Source organism: Haliotis asinina, chromosome 7, assembly GCF_037392515.1.
Source record: "Haliotis asinina isolate JCU_RB_2024 chromosome 7, JCU_Hal_asi_v2, whole genome shotgun sequence".
Classification (NCBI taxonomy): Eukaryota; Metazoa; Mollusca; class Gastropoda; order Lepetellida; family Haliotidae; genus Haliotis; species Haliotis asinina.
The window spans coordinates 35,066,042-35,082,988 of NC_090286.1; the positions used below are offsets into that span (position 1 = coordinate 35,066,042).

Sequence of the window (16,947 nt, forward strand, 5' to 3'; positions counted from 1 at the left end):
AGCCTGATCAACCAACTGCTCATCAAGACCAGCATGCATACTTGCGACCATTAAACCTGCAAATGCACACTGGAACAAAGGAAATAACAAACGTAGAACAGCTGTTGATAAGGACATATTTATACCATTTATTTGTCACATGAATTCAGCAATTAGTTACATATTCTGCAGGTAAGGTTGCAACTTCCATCATGTAGGTGTCAGTCATAAATAGCATGAGTTTCGCTTCTCTAATCCCGACTTAACGACTACAATTTGAATACTTATACTTTACTTATTGTGTTTAAACTGATAGTAAACAAACATGAACAAGATTCCAATGCAGCCCCCTCCCACCAAACTGGCAAATTTTGACAAGTGACTGATGAAATCGGCAATAGTCCACCCAGATTGTATCAGCTATTTCGGCACCAGCTGTATTATGACAACCGAACTACAATTACGGGCACATGGCATGAAGCCTCCTCCCAGTTTGTCTATGGTGTAATCATTGCCAGCCTGTATATTAGATCCAAACGCTCATGGCAGGTAGATCCATCAGTTTCCAACATGTGTGGGTCCTTTTGGTCTGAAGTGCATTTTCAATGTCAATTTGTCCCATATAGCTGCAGTTTTTTTTAATGAGGGTCTAAAGAATTCAGTCAGGATCTGTAGCTTTCATCAGTAAGACGATCCTGATAATACCTGGCATTTTATCATATAGTACTATACATTTCACTGCCGCCATGGGTGATGCAATTACAATGTCTCCAAATGCATTCATTACTCTATAATGTGCCAGGGTCCGTTTCACAAGGCTATCGTATCGTACCTCCTATACTGTAACATAAGACTTATGACAGTCGTAGCGCTATGATAGCTTTGTGAAAGGGAGCACAGGAAGGCTTATCCCTTGGACACAAGTCCTATGATGAACAACATGAAGGTCAGGGATTGGGATAGAGAACTTTGACAATGGGCCATTTTCTGGAATACTAGTGATTTTCTGAATTTAGAATGAACAACTTCCCTTGCATCAATAGTAACTTCAAAATTCTAATGGGCCATTTTTTTATTCTATGGCGCAAAATTGTCCATGGTCCCTGCCTTTCCCAATCCCAGAACATTGCTTGTTGTCTAAGAAATGTATTTGTGGTAAGGCTTTTATAATTCTAGTAATGCTCATATTCAAAACACTACTACTCTTGACATGACTGATGAACACGTCAGAGAATATGATCTGATCATCAAAAAACTATTAAACATATTTTCAGTGCATAAAGTAATGCATAAAAACTTCAGCATGGTCATATCACAAACAACTGCCCGAATATAGGGTCCTGACTGACCTGTTATATCCATAATGTGCAACCATCTCTATGGGAATGCAGATCATCTGTCTTTCTGTTAGTACTATCACTGCAAACCCAAATTTTGTGTTGTTCACTCATCATGTGATAGGGCATTAGCACAGTTCACATTTTACAGAAATCAGGTATGATAGAACATCTCATCATACTTATATTTCAGCTGACATACTCTCTTAATACTTGTCAAACTGGGTAGAACTGAGTCCACATTCTAATACTGCTGTTTATCTAGGTACAAAGCCTCCTCCCTCTTCACTTCCACTAGCATAGGAACTTTCTTAATAGAGCCAAACATATTCAACAAATGCATGCATTCCCAATTGCCATACTCACTTGGATTTTCTGCCAGAAAACGAAGCCTTCCTACTTTCCCACTGACAAGCAGGTCTTCTATTATCAACCTAAACAACATAGCAGTGTTTACCTTTTGAGGTCTCATGTTAAGTGTATTTTACCTGACTGAGACTATCATAGGATTAATGAACTCAACACACAGTGACAGAAGTGATTTTCAATTTCAGAAACTTAGATAAATACACATTGGTAAAAATAACTGTTTTCTTCCATAAAACATGAAAATATTTCTCTCCACTGTTAAGCATTTAAAACGCAATGTGTATAAAAAAGGTAAAGTATTGCATGGCAAACATGCTCCATCAGGGAGAAAACATATCTAAGTAACAGAGTGAATGCATGAAGCCCTTTGTGAAACCTTTTTAATTTAAGACATTCATAATCTGCAAACCCTCAGCACAACAAACACATTCATAATGACAAATTTCTGAAGCTTTATGTACTAATGCACATGGACACTGTCCATAATGACGACGTAAAGTGAAAGTAGCAAACACATGGACAGTTTCTAGCAATAGCTGCCTATTCTGAATAACCATTTCATGGTTAGCGCTGACTATTTAAGGTTGTTCCCTAGAGAACAACTGTAATAAATTAAACAACAAGATATAGGTAATCACTAACAAACATTTGTATGAGTTATGTAACACTGTGAGTATATTGGGTTCAATGCTGCTTTGAAAAGAATTCCACTTATATCATTGATGTCATGTGAGTGTGGGAAAAGAGTTTGAAAAAAGTCAGATGATTACTAACTGGGTGACCAGGAATTCAAACCAACAGTCATATTCACTCACAAGTTTCAAAGTGTTTCCCTTAGACAATTTTAGCAGGGTGCTGAACCCTGCCCTTTTCATTTGGTGCCCTGCCCTTTTTATTTGTGCCCTGCCCTTTGTGTTTGGTGCCCTACCCTTTATATTTGGTGCCCTGCCCTTTATATTTTGCAGCCTGCCTTTCTTTTTAATACTAGTACATTAACTGAAATTAACAGACGGTGGTGTTTAGTTTCTATTTCACGTTGAACATGTTGAAGTTCATGTTCACTCATCAGTATCCATGCGTGAGTGAAATTACTGCTCTTTCAGCCTAAAAGAATCATATGCAAGAATAACTTAACATAAGACTTGGAAATCTGTCATTGCATGCTTTCTGGAATGAGGGTGTCCTTTGTGAAATTCTTTTGCCCTCCTCTTTCAGGATCCTGAGGAAATTGAGGCTACTAGTGCCGCTGCTATCCTGTCCATTCCTCAGGTGCATCACCAGGAGATTTAGACTGGCTTCGTCAGATGAACAATGATTGTTCTCATATGACACACAATTCCCATTGAATTATCAACAATTGTAAGGTCTTGATTCACTTGTAAGAAAACATCACTAAGCGAATTAAAGACTAAGCATGCAAAGATCCTGAATCTTATTAAGCAAAGGAAAATGGTATAAAAAAACACACAAAACAATGATGAAAAATGACCAACTCTTGAATGACACGTTTTGGCTTCAACTGTTCATGCTGTTTGAGTCCCATTTGTCATACTTGTAAAAGAATTGCAGAAATAATGTTTGGTTGTGCTTGTGACGTCTTCAACTTCACTGTCATGTACTGAATTTATGGAACTTTTAGAATCTCACGAGCAGTTTCGTTCTTCTATGACATACATCCTTGACATTTGTCAATTTTGTAGTTATGACAGTCACATGTCCTTGACATTCACATTTCTGAATGTTCTGTCTTTGATATTTGGACATCTCAGTGTGCCCACATTTACAATTCACATATCTGTACCTCTGAATATCCTTGGTATCCCTTTCTGTGTCCCTTCACATCCCTTGACATTCACATATCTGTCGAGATTACCAGATATTAGCATGTCTTTGTCAACAAATTCTTGATTTTCACATATCTGTCAACATATCCTGATATTCACATATCTCCCAACATATGTCTTCATGTCAACATATCCTGATACATGTCAACATATGCTTCATATATCTGGCAATGTATCCTCATATTCACACATCTGTCAACATGACCTCGTATCTGTCGAAACATGCTGACACACAGGTAATTGTCAACATATCCTTGACAGTCACATATCTGTCATCATATCCATGACATTCATAGCCATATCAATGATATTCACATCCCGATGTATCCCATAAGTCATGAATGTTGAAAAGTCTGCATTTTGTCTTTCATTAGTGGCTGCATGTTCTGAACACATCCGAAAATTAAAAGTCTTGTGTTTCCATGGCTTTAGCATCCCACAGTTTGCACTGGCTCTTATGGTAGTGGGACTGATTACACAGGTGAGCAGGGTGGCTGCTATGCTGTGTGTGTTATGATGTTTCCTGGCCGTCAGCCTGGTTGTCTGAGTCCCCACCTCCTTGATGTATGACGATCTGTTGCCCTCCCTGGCCCACCTGCTGAATCTGGTACATTGGCTGCAAACACACAATACATGAACGAGTATAAGGCAATAGATAAATAATTAATGAGTGTCTGAGTATGGTTTTTCACCACTTATAGCAATATTCCAGCAACACCATGCCGGGGGATGCCAAAAATGAGCTTCACAAATTGTTCGGATATGGGGAATCTAACCCTGGTCTCCAGCATGGTGAGCGAAGGCTAAACCAAGAGGCTACCCCACTGAGCCCATTTGCTAAATATGGCACATGTCCTCATAAGCTTATCTGTTCAAGTAATTTCTGTGGCAAATAAAACCTTTGCCTTTACACACAGACACACAACTATTATTCTCTGGATACTTTCATTATTACTTGTGGTATGTCTGCTCAGCAGGGACAGAGAAAAATATTCCATTTCTACAAAGTTAAATCATGACTTCTATGGTAAATTATTCTCAGAAAAAAAAGGTCAGTCAAGACAAAGCAAGATGTGTACAGGTGATGAAGGCATGAATTCTTCAGGAAACACCTTGTACAAAAGGAACCGTTAAAAAACTCCTTTAAAAAGCAATGTTGCTATGTCACTTTTAGCAAAATTCAGCAATATCATGGTGGTCAATGCCAGGAATAGGGCTTCACACATTGTACTTATGTAGGGAATCTAACCTTGGTCTTCATTGTGATGAATGAACGCTTAAACCACAAGGCTACCCCACTGCCTCACACTGAAGAAAATATTTGTTGGAAGGTAATGAATTAATTTGAGAGAAACCGTGTTAGTCACACTATCCTCATACCTGTGTGAATGTCTGCTGAGTTTGCTGCGGCTGTGCTGTTGCTGACGCCTGCATGCCCTGGTTCATCTGAATGATGATTGGCTGGTCACCCTGCTTCCCCTGAAGCTGCATCTGAATGGCCTGCAGCTGGGCAGATGATAACGTCACCTACACAGACCACAAAACATTTCACTGACAGGACAACAGAATGCTGGGTAGATGATGACATCACCTCCATAGACGACAAAGTATTTCACTTACAGACTATGACTTGGTATCCAGACAACATTAATGTCACTAAGACTGATCATATTACATGTAACACAGACAATGAACTGCTTTCAGGAAATCCTGAAGCTGTACGGACAATAATGTCACCCAGAACAAAACCCTTTCACAGTCCAATATTTTTACTGAAAAGTCAATGGGAAGATTTCTGCATCTTACACTGACTCTGATAGTGACTGTTGCTTGACATCCTTGTTCACAGGTTTTAGACCTCACTAAAGTTATGCAAGTAACACAAACAACAACATAACTGTCAGAAAAACACAGCCACAAAGTCTTACTCACAGGGACAGTCTGTAGTTCCCCCGATGGCGTTAGCACCTGCTGATACACTTGTGTCTGCGGCTGCTGCTGTTGCGGTTGCTGCTGTGTTGGTGCTACTGCTGTTTGCGCCTGCTGTACAAGCACTTGCTGTTGCTGCTGCTGCATCTGTTGCAGTTGCTGTACTTGTTGCACTTGCTGCACTTGTTGAGGAGCTTGCACCTGTATCACTTGGGGCTGGGCCTGCTTTGGAAATATATGGAGATATTATAGGGAGATACTAATATATGCTGACAGAGACAAAGTTGTTAAACACCGGTAACTGTCACTATCACAAATGGCTCCTAAATAAAATGAATGAGTAGGTTTTGACACTGATTTTTGCAACATTCTAGCAATATAACAGCAGGGAACACAAGAAATGGGCTTAACACACTGAACCAATGAGGGCAAATGAACCCACTGTGATAATTAGAATAGATAAAATATTTATCTATCTAAAATGGTGTCATATTTGGGTGTTTAACAAACTGGTTACTGGCTGCCTGATACCTGTCTTAGAGTTTGTTGTGAAAAGTCTCTAACTTAAGATCATAAGACATGTTTTGAAAGAAGTTGCAAGAAGTTGCAAGCTGAACAGTATCTGACAACAGACACTAGTGAAGGGATCTCTGTACCTGGAACTGTAGAGGCTGTTGAATGATCTGCCCAGCTGAAACAAATATAAGAACAATGTTGAGAAAAAGAGCACAGGTCACAAAGTAATTGAATTTGAGCAATGTTTATTGTAGAGAGTTGGATGGGTGACAATGTTTGCCAGCTGCCCCACAATAAAACACATCTGATCTCATTTTAGGCAAGTGAGTTTGTTGAAGAGTGCCTCTGTTCACCCAGCAGTGAACCTGGTGAGATGAGATGGCCACTGCTCATCTTCTGGCACATCTCAAGCAACTTGGTTTGTGGTGCACACTGACCCAGTGATAGGGTATTAATGTTGTTAGTGCTTTGAGCATACACCTTGATAAATGTGCATGGACGGACGGACAAAGTGCATTTTAATACTCCCTGCAAAATGGGTTGCATTGGATAAGAACAAGTCACATGAAATCCTGAGAGAACACTACAGAGAGATGCACATGCACCGTATTACAACTTTCTATGGCTTGCATCATGACTATCAAATTGGACTTTGTGAGTGAGTGAGTGAGTTTAGTTTTACACTGCTTATAGCCATATTCCATCAATATCATAGCAGAGGAAATTGGCTTCACACATTGTGCCCATTTGGGGAATGGAACCAGTATCCTCAGTCTACGAGACTACCCAACAGCCGCTGTCAGACTGGAAATAGAAGTATTGTTCTGATGTGTAGTGACACAGCATTCATTTATAGTTTATACTGCAGCATTAGTTTCATTATGGAGCAGAGGACACAGATAGCCCTGTTTCCCAGGATGCTACAATTCATTGTGCAGAGTTGTGCCCCTTGTACACATCAGAAAACTATGATTATGGGTTTAAATCCTGTTTGCTCTGAAAAAATGTCGCCAGCATTTTCTACACCATACTTATGCTCAACAAGTGAGTGATGTTTTATGCCTCTTTTAGCAATATTCTAGCAATATCCCAGTGGTAGACACCAGAAATGGGCTTCACACATTATATCCATGTGGTAATCGAACCCAGGTCTACGGCATGATGAGCAAATGCTTTAACCACTAGGCTACTCCTCACATCCACCCCACTCACTCACTACGGAGCATGCCACTTAGCCATATAGAGATCAAACTTGCGGACAAACTAATGGGAATGAGTGACTATATGAGGCTGACAGACCACACAACCAGAACTGTCCCAGTTTTGGAATAAGATCCAATCAGTATATCCTAGCAGGTTCTGGATGGACATCTTTAACACTTGAACAATAACATCCATGAGCAAATGACAATGAAACATAACATCTGCATTATCCTAAACATCATAGGTCACCTACATGGCAGCTGTATTGCCATAACATTGGGCTGTGCCACTGCCTGGGTTGTTGCTGTGGCAGCCGTCACCACCTGTGCTGTGGGTTGAGTTGCAGGGGCTGGCTGTGCTACAACAGTCTGTTGTTGTTGTTGCTGTTGTTGTTGTTGCTGCTGCTGTTGTTGTTGTTGCTGCTGTTGCTGTTGTTGTTGCTGCTGCTGCTGTTGTTGTTGAGACTGTTGTTGAGCTAGCTGGAGATAGTAGTTGATCTGGTCTGGAAGGTTGCTGGACACTCTAGAAGAATCCTCCTGTTTGCAAAACAAAGAGAGCGTACTGTCATAACATTTACTAAATAGGGTTTTACATCTGTACTACGCCTCTGAAGATTTATTTAGAACTCTCTCTTCACTCAATCATGACATATTATCTAAGATAGGCAAATTGACAGGCACCAGAGAATGTTTTACACACATTTTAGTTTTACTTACCGGTCTCTTTGGTGGTTTAAGTTCATCTCTTGGCACAATGTCAATCAAGAAGTCGAACTGGTCAAACTTTGAAATGGCCATTGCTATATCATTTCTCTGAAACAAAAACAGTTGTCAGTCACATCATAAATATGCCCACTCATCTCTGTCTTCACAGTCACCCATGCAGCACAGCTACTTCAGGTGGATCTACCCAACGAAGCAGCTAAGACCCAAATACAATAACACAATTTGCTTTTCAAATGATACGCACTGCAACACATTCTCTGAAAACTATTGTATTGGATAAAAAAATGTGTGACGTCTTGTGACTAAATTTAAGTAAAATCTACACATACATTCATTCACAAATGATGTCTCCATTCATAACTTATCAACAAAAAGAAAACTTGTTTGCTTCTTGTTCCTTCTAAATTTGTCATTGAACACTAGGGATGTGCAATATACCCAGTCTACTGGTATTTACTGGTTAACACACGAAAACATTATGCACTGCGATATGCTCATCAAAAACCGGTATTCTGACATGCATTTGGAAAACTTCGTAACACTTGGAAATCTTCGGATATTTTGGATTATATGATGATGATGTTTGAAGATGATGATTGTTGTGATAAATGGTGATGTTTGTGCGAATGGTGAGGTGAGTACCACGATGATGGTCTTGTGCATACAGTGCAGGTCACAAACAAAATGAAGAAAGCAACATTGGTCAGAGAGTGTCTTTGGATGGGTGACTATGTTCAGCAGCTTGACTCCTGAGAGTTTCTAATGGACTTCTCTCCTGCCTCACAAGAAGCACACACATGGTCTCACATTTGGCAAGTGATTTTGTTTAAAAATTGCCTCTAGTTCACTCATCAGAAAATGGGTACCCAGTGGCTTAAGCCATATGACTGTTAACTAGGGCTGTAAGGATACACTCACATATTCAGAGAATCGAACTGTAGCCCTTCATGAATACAATTCATTATTTGTGGTCACCAGAACCGAATATGAATGAATATTTACAATTTTTTATCTGAGCGTGTTTTACTTGAGCCCTTAATAAAGTGAGATATGCAAGAATAGAATATGTACTAGCACTGCAGTAGTGCAAGTAATGTTAGTTTGCAATGGCTGCACATGGTACTGTGGACTAGAACTACTAGTCTACTACATACCAAATTTGAGTGTCATGTCAGATCACTAGTTACCACTACGACAAACTAACAGTCAACACCATAATATGCATTAGTCACTTAACTACAATATTATATTCTTGAATCATTATTTGTATTTATTACCCAGTGATTGTGATACAAATCATAATCGCCACACAGTGTATTCCTGGCAGTCCTAATGTTAACCTACTAACAGCTTTGGTTATCTGAGGTAATAATGTCCATCATGTGGTATGCACATAGAGCATGTCCCTATGGCAGGGAATTCAGTGCTATATATACAGCATATTAACTTTATTATAAACAATCCTCAAGCGGGATCATCACCTACCTGTAGTGTCCTCCGCTTGTTGTCCTCAGTGTGAATCCAGGCCCTCAGAGACAGTTCACTTATAAATATCTCTGCTGCCTTGGCAAACAGCACTGGAGCTTCTGCACTTATCATCTATGGGACAAGAAAAGCTCAATCATTACAAGGCATACATCAAACTAATAGAAACCTAATGACACTGGTTCCAAGGGTGTGTTGCTGGTCCCACCTGAACATGATGAAGACTAAAACAGCAAACAAAGTACATGGTTTGGACTACCACTTGTCATACTTCCATGTATGTGGGAGTCACAGAGGAGTGAGTGAATTTAGTTTTATGCTGCTTTTAGCAATACATGTATTTCAACAATATCATGGCGAGGGACTCCAAAAATGGTCTTAACACCTTTTGTCCGTTAACGAACCTGAGTCTTCAATATGAATAAGGACTAAAATCTGTACCTGACTGAGAGAGTGTTGTAACATTATACATATATAGATATAATATATGATACATTTGATTACTTTCAGAATTACAAAACAAAAATTATTACTGCTCACATATACAATCAAATGTGTTTCATTCCAGTATATACAAAATGATGGTAAGGAGTGAGGGAATATGGTTTTACACCATCCTTGGCAATATTTCAGCAATAGCAGGGCAGGGAACGCCAGAAATGGGCCTCACACAATGAACACATGTGGAGAATCGAACCCGAGTCTTTGGCATGACAAGCAGGCGTTTTATCCACTTGGCTACCCCACCGCCCCTGATGCTAAGGAAAATACATCATCACAAATACTAGACATGTACGAGCAAGCAAAGCACATAAATATGCCAAAGCAGAAAAAATGCACTGTAGAATGTTGGGATAATCAAATGAACATTAGTTAATGCTGACAATAACATCTCAACTCACTTTTACATCTTCATCAAGTTTCATTATCTTCTTTATTCTAGCAAGGGGGAGTTCTTGCCCCTTAAAGTCATTCTGGAAGAAGATTTCATTGCAGATGAAACAAAGTCATAACTTCTCAGTAACCATGGCAACAAATAACTGACTGACATAATCAATACACCATCTTCATATAGTATCCAGTAATACCTTTTTATGAACATTGTAAGTGTTGCCCATATTTTTCACTCTAGTTCTTTTAAATACATTGTCAGGCATACCTATGACATAACAATATACAGTGTGACTTTCAATTTAATTTCAACTTTATGACTTAGTACTTAGGTGGATTTGATTGATAACTTGTAAAATTTAGCTTGTCACTGTTACCATGGTTACACAGCAGATACAAATTGTAGAATAATCATGATAATGTAGTGAGTAGGTGGGTGGGTGAGAGTGATACTCGGCAACCCCCAGTCTAAGTAAACGTAGTCTCAGTGTATTTCGTTACACTCCACCACTGAGTCTAACAAAACCTAGTAGAAGGTCGTGTCAGGTAACCTTTGAGCTACTTATAACCGTCCAATCAAACGCGAGACGGTTAAATAGATTGAACCAATCAAACAACGGCTACTATTTAGGGATTGGAGGGACTTTCAAAATATTCAGGTTATCGACACAGATCTCTCCACAAACAAATATCTGTATATAACACAGTTATTTGACCAGCTGTATATATGCTTTGGGGGTTCTGTTGACATGGTTACCATTAGCTAATATTTCCGCAAGATGACATCCTTGAACATTGCCAAAAACACTATTTTCAGGGACTGTTTACTCACCGTTGTCATGGTTGTAACATGCGCCATGTGCATCACCCGGAAGGGATCGTACACTAAATAGCATTCGGAATCGTTCGGGTATGAACCTTTTCGAGATTAAAAGTTCAAAAGGTATGTGCGAATGTCCACTTTCGAGATTTGGTAAGCTGTGTTCTGACTGGTCAATCTCAAAGGTTACCTGACGCGACCTCCCATAAGGTTTTGTTAGACTCAGTGGTGGAGTGTAACGAAAAGTACTGAGGATAAGTTTACTTAGACTGAGGCAACCCCTTCACCAGACATTTCTGGCTGTGTGAATAGTTTCTCATGACTCATCTACTGGTTGGTTGGTTTTTTTTATGCCACACTAAGCAGTATTCAAGGCATATGGCAGCGGTATGTAAATAATCGTGTATGGACCACACAATCCAGAGATCAACACCATGAGCACCGATCTACATAATATTGGGATATGATAACTAATGTCAACAACATTGAGAGTCTGACCACCCAATCCTCTTCGTCAACTCTTGCGACAAGCATGGATTGCTTAAGACAGATTATAAACCAGATACTTACATATTGCAGGTTCTGTATATTTTCCAGAGTTTTGGGCCAGAACTCTGTCAACATCAGTTGTGCTTGTTCTGTGATGCCAGACATCTGCATGGAAGTTTGGAAGTTTGGATCCGATGCCATGGTTATTGATCTGCCAAAACATCATCATAGTGAACAACATCAAGTGTTGCAGTCCATTCGTCACATTCATTTTATATGTATCATTTCAGTAAAAATCATGAACAAGTCACTGTTGTCACTGTAACAAAGGCCTGCAGTATCTTTCATGTATTTGTAATGAAATGATGATGGTTGCTGAACATATTAAACACACAGGCAAGAAAAGTAAGATGAAGCATGTTCATTAAAATATTACAGATACATTAGATTACAGTATATACAAACCATTCTTCTCCACTGGAAAGAGCTAACCATACAAATCTCATAAAAATGTTTTCACTGAACAGGCCATATGATATTAAGATTAATAATAAATTCAGTTCAGTTTATTTGATGCAATATGCCCTTGAAAAAGTACAGAAATTCATCATCCAATGTTAACCACTGACTAATGAAATGTTAACCAACTGCAACCAACCAAAGATCAATCATATGATGAAGATTCCGGAGATGATATATTTCAGTCCAGTTTGAAATACAGCACCACATATTTGCAGAAACTAAAAAAATATGTAAGAAAAATATCTTACAAATCCAGTCAGATTTCAGCCTCAAACATTAATCAAGTGGTACAACATGCTATAGTGTGCGTAATTACCCAACATTGCCTTTCCAGGTTGCACAACCAAACAAGTAAATATCATACAGAGACATTATTGATGCTGAGTTCATGCAACATCGGCATTTTGGGGCCACAAGGACAGTAGAAAATTTGAACTCACCCAAAAATGTGCATATTTATTTTTTTTTTAAATTTCACAGGGATTGAGATAGAGAACTTTGACAATGGGCCACTGTCAGGATCATTAGCCATTTTCTGAATTTGGAATGGGCCACTGCAATTGTATCAATAGTAAACTTCAAAATTTTAATGGGCCATTTTATTCTAATGTGCACAATCATCTTGATCATGAAAATGGCCCATGGCCCCTGCCTTTCAGAATCCCTGATTTCAAACAATACAAACATCTAAAATAATCTAGTTGCACCTGAGTAAATATATATTCAATACCTTGAAAAATACAAATGTGAATGATCACATATGAACAAATACTCAGTAATAGTTATACAGAGCCCTGGGAGATATTTTTGCTGCATGAAGTGATGTACTATATATGTCAATACATGATGGAACTGATTCAGCCTTTCACCTTCCACATTCACAAAGCAAACAGCGATAAGGGCTGATCCCCATGCAATCCATGACTTCATTGTTTGCCACCCATACATTGTATCATCACGCAGCTATCACAGCTTGGTCCAATATTGACTACATCATGTGAACAGTACTATAATGACACAACTGGTATAGATAGGCCTATCTATATATATATATGTATACACCACTCTCATGCTATTATAATTTTGCTATCACTATGGTCAATGTCAGTATGGGAAAATAGGTAAATCTACCGCTGATGTAATGTCATGTTAAAGAGAGTAGCTCACATGTTGTTTGATGGACATGTAATAATGAAGTTCTATAACTTCTTCGGTTCATTTCTTTGAGTGGCAGTTTGAATTTGGTGGATTAATAAGTTCTATATGGACACCCTGTAAATCATAGTCATGAAAAAGTTGCATACCAATAGAATGATCCCCCATTTGCCTAAAATTAGTTCAGTGCTGAAACTACCTTTGACAAGGCCGCGTAATAAAAATGTGGTTCCAATTACAGATCTGTAATATAGGGTTGGTAGGAATTGTTTTTCCTTTTTCACCTTTGGTAGAAGTAAAGTACAAACTAATAACACATCAATATTTCACCGTTTATTTCATCATGTTGACTTTCTCTTTCAAAATGGCCGTCAGTCGTTGCCAGTGAAATAAATGGTAGCTGAATGCTTATTTTATTCATACCGCATTAAAAAAATATGATCAGCACCAGTATTCATTGGTCAGTCAGGTAATCAGAACCACAACATTTTTAGGCCTAAGGAATTATGCAGTAAGCTTAACAAGATATTTTCCAACTATGCAGCCCTCATATTTTCACAGTGACCATTGAATGTAATGTCTGTGCCAGAATCATATTTTGTCTGCTAAATATCCTAGCCTGAAAATATCTTTCGCATATCATGCAGCATGAGATTTATTAGATGCACTTATTGAGAGAAATGAAATGCCAACAAAGACAATTTGCCCACAGACAGAAGATACGGATGAAGTTCATGCCATCAAATATAAATTTTGACTGAATCTGGATAAGACAGTAAACTGTTTGGTCCTTTGAGCTGTTAAAGGTCACATGCAACTGAACACATCAAACATAATTAAACCACAATTATCACTTACTCATGACATATATTATACATTGTTGCTTGTAAAAATTCAATTAAAAAAAATTATAAGCGTGCAATCGTGATTCAAAAGTGCAACATTTTGTACTTGGGCTTACTTCCCTAAAAACGAAGTCCTCGGGAGATTGAAACCAGTCATAGCGAGTGGATGCGCACTCAAGTGTAACGACGGCTTCCGATTGGCTTGTTCATTTGCTGAACAGAACGATTATCTGTTTGATGGGCATTGTAGAAGTATGGCAAGTCACAAGAAAGTAAGATTCTTTATGGATAACAACTTCATTTGTTGTACTTGATGTGTTGTTTCAGTATGGATTCATATACCGTTGTGAAACAAAATCATATAACTAGAAGAAGTTGTTATCCATAAAGAATGTATATAGGGATGTCGGGTTTTGTAAATACATGTTCTCTGAATTTGTGTTCGGTCCAATCAAAAATCATCTCTGTACAGACGGTGAACTACTGCATGGCTGGAAACTGTCATTCGTCCATGTACAAAGCAGGACTTGAAATTGACAAGAGTTTGCACCAGTTTCCGCCAGATCCAGTCATCCGAGAAAAATGGATGTAGTTTGTTTGCAAACCCAAAGACATAAAAACATGTCTTGTGTACAAGTATCACACCTGCCTAATTACATAATGTGGCAGAGACAGGACAGAGGTGCACGAGTCATAAATCAATTTTAAAACAATTTTACATTTTGTTTATGGAGTATAGCCTGATAGGTGTTAAGTTCAAATTGCATGTGGTTAAAATGATTGAAGCTGTGTACTGCATATTGTCTTTAGCAGACAGGCAGGCAGACATATAGGTGTCAATAAACCAGACATTGAGCTTTCTCTGTGACAGAGGCTGCTTTACACAATCAACAAGTTTTTTATGTAATGAGTAATGAGTAGATTATTTAGTTGTTTGTGTACGCAACCAAGATTAGACTGCTCACGACCTCAAACTCCGGGCATGCATATTGTTTCAAGCTCTGCGAACCTATTCACTGCACATGCGTTATGTGCGCAGCACAGCACAGCTGTTGAAACCACTGTTCCCCCAGCGCTGGGGGAAATTTAGTGAATCGTTTGAACTCTGATTTCGTGGGCTTTTTTTTCGTCGCGTTTTTTTTCAACCTTACAGGTTGAATTGGCATTCTTGATGATATCTTTCAGTAAGTGCATACCGAAAGGTATCAGAATCTGCAAAGTTGTGTTTTATGTTGCATGTGACCTTTAAACAAACAAAAGTTACAATAAAGATTATTAACAGTGTAGGATTAAGATAGCCTGTCCCAATGTCCGAGGCAGGTGCAATTTGTGGAGGACAGGTTAAAAAAAAACTAGTCCATCCCATGTCGGGACAGTTTTCAGATCTTGATGGAGATGTTGATGACTTGTCTGAAGACACAGTATTGTAATGTAACCAGGTGATTCCACTAGGAGAGATTTAACTATCCAAGCTCTGTGTATGCATATTAAATGATAACCTAAAATAATACAAACCAGCTTTAAGTCTTGAAATGGTGTTTCACTCATATCTGGAGGACAAGCTAGATTTTGGCTGGACTGGTAAATCTCAGATTTGACCAGCCAGTCCAGGTGTGGACATTCTACATTTTCTACCTCATTCCCACACGCTTAAATTGCCCTGCCCTACTTATGTAAATGTAGGTTGTTACTTGGGCTGAGAGGGGTAACCGGGATACCCGAGAGCGGTGGGCATGTCAGTACCTGGACCCATTATGGTGATGTGATTATACATTGTTACAATATAACAGTAACTTTATTATGATAAAAAGGTCTTTGAAGATTTAGACATAATTTACAGTCTCCACTTTTGAATATAATACATGGTTAAGACACAAAAAAACATGGAATTTAGCCTATGAAGTTGAAGAAAACATTGCAATTTCTTGCAAACTTGATGTAAGAAGGAGACAGTGCGTTCTGCATAGAAAAACGTGGACCAGCCCTAGATGTTACCCTTGACAATTGCATGAGTATTCTTAAATTAAATAACTTCATTTAAACTTCAGTCATTTCCACAATTACTTGTCTGTTTTTCATTTCTTGGGAGTCTTACACTTTACCGGGAGCACTTTTTCTGTTTTTTCTTTTATTTGCAAAGACCAAGAACAGTCTGCGGTAGATCTATTGATTTTGAACAGGATGTTTGAAAGTTTCGGGACTGAGAATTGACCTTGACCTAAGGTGTCTCTTCGGGGAAGTGAAACTGCTAGGATATTCAAAAATAATGTGCTTACTAAGGAACAGCTGTCAAAAAGAGCTGTGCAGTGAGACTGGTGTTAGACTGTTTCGTATTTATGCATTTCAATACGCCCCAAACGAGACTGATCACGTTTTAGAAAGCACATCGAGGTTAAATACATCTTGGCTAGAATGAGGGGTTACTCAGACACCAACTATTATGAATAGAGAATACTTGGGTAAAGGTTCATTTCATTAGTAGTATTTTTCGCGCGTATAAGAGTAACTTCTAATGAAGACAACGTAAGCCGAAATCTGACTGGACATTTGATTAGAATGAATGGCTAGGACAGGGAAAATCGGACCAATAACTTGGTTAGATGTGCCACCCAATCATTTTACCCAGGCCCCCGCCAATGAGAACAAAGGAGGCGGCTTTAGGTGAGCAATAAGCCAATACACCACATCGGTTAACATCATGACACTAAAACTACCACAACAAGACAGTTAATTGCGAATACAAACTTACCTTATTAAATATTTTTTGCAAACACAACCTAGAAAGAAATACTTTCCTAAGATGGCGGCTTTTCTGATTGGATGAATGACCTCACAATG

At 38.7% G+C, this 16,947-nt stretch overlaps 1 protein-coding gene across 2 annotated transcripts; it reads right to left on the reverse strand.

Annotated features, from left to right (window-relative positions):
• Positions 1-99: 99 nt before the first annotated feature.
• LOC137290660 (nuclear transcription factor Y subunit gamma-like) lies at positions 100-16,930 on the reverse strand. Of its 2 annotated transcripts, none has more exons than XM_067821740.1 (10): positions 16,859-16,928; positions 11,669-11,798; positions 10,290-10,361; positions 9,388-9,501; positions 7,894-7,989; positions 7,431-7,713; positions 6,115-6,149; positions 5,462-5,683; positions 4,910-5,056; positions 100-4,145 (listed from the first exon to the last, which is right to left on the reverse strand). In XM_067821740.1, exons 2-10 carry the CDS (start codon positions 11,786-11,788, stop codon positions 4,041-4,043), a joined length of 1,194 nt encoding a protein of 397 aa, XP_067677841.1. In that variant the 5' UTR covers positions 11,789-11,798; positions 16,859-16,928; the 3' UTR covers positions 100-4,040. The 2 variants fall into 2 exon arrangements, with proteins under 2 accessions (XP_067677841.1, XP_067677840.1); XM_067821739.1 differs by having other exon boundaries at positions 1,852-4,145; positions 5,462-5,680; positions 16,859-16,930.
• Between the last annotated feature and the right edge of the window lie 17 nt (positions 16,931-16,947).

Bases quoted from the DNA above. Each gene is read 5' to 3' on its own strand.
- LOC137290660 (XM_067821740.1), bottom strand. From the start codon at position 11,788: ATGGCATCGGATCCAAACTTCCAAACTTCCATGCAGATGTCTGGCATC. The intron at 6,150-7,430 runs GTAGGTGACCTA...TATTTGTTTCAG, and splicing joins TATGGCAATACAGCTGCCAT to CTGGGCAGATCATTCAACAG. The intron at 5,057-5,461 runs GTGAGTAAGACT...TGGTCTGTGTAG, and splicing joins GGGAACTACAGACTGTCCCT to GTGACGTTATCATCTGCCCA.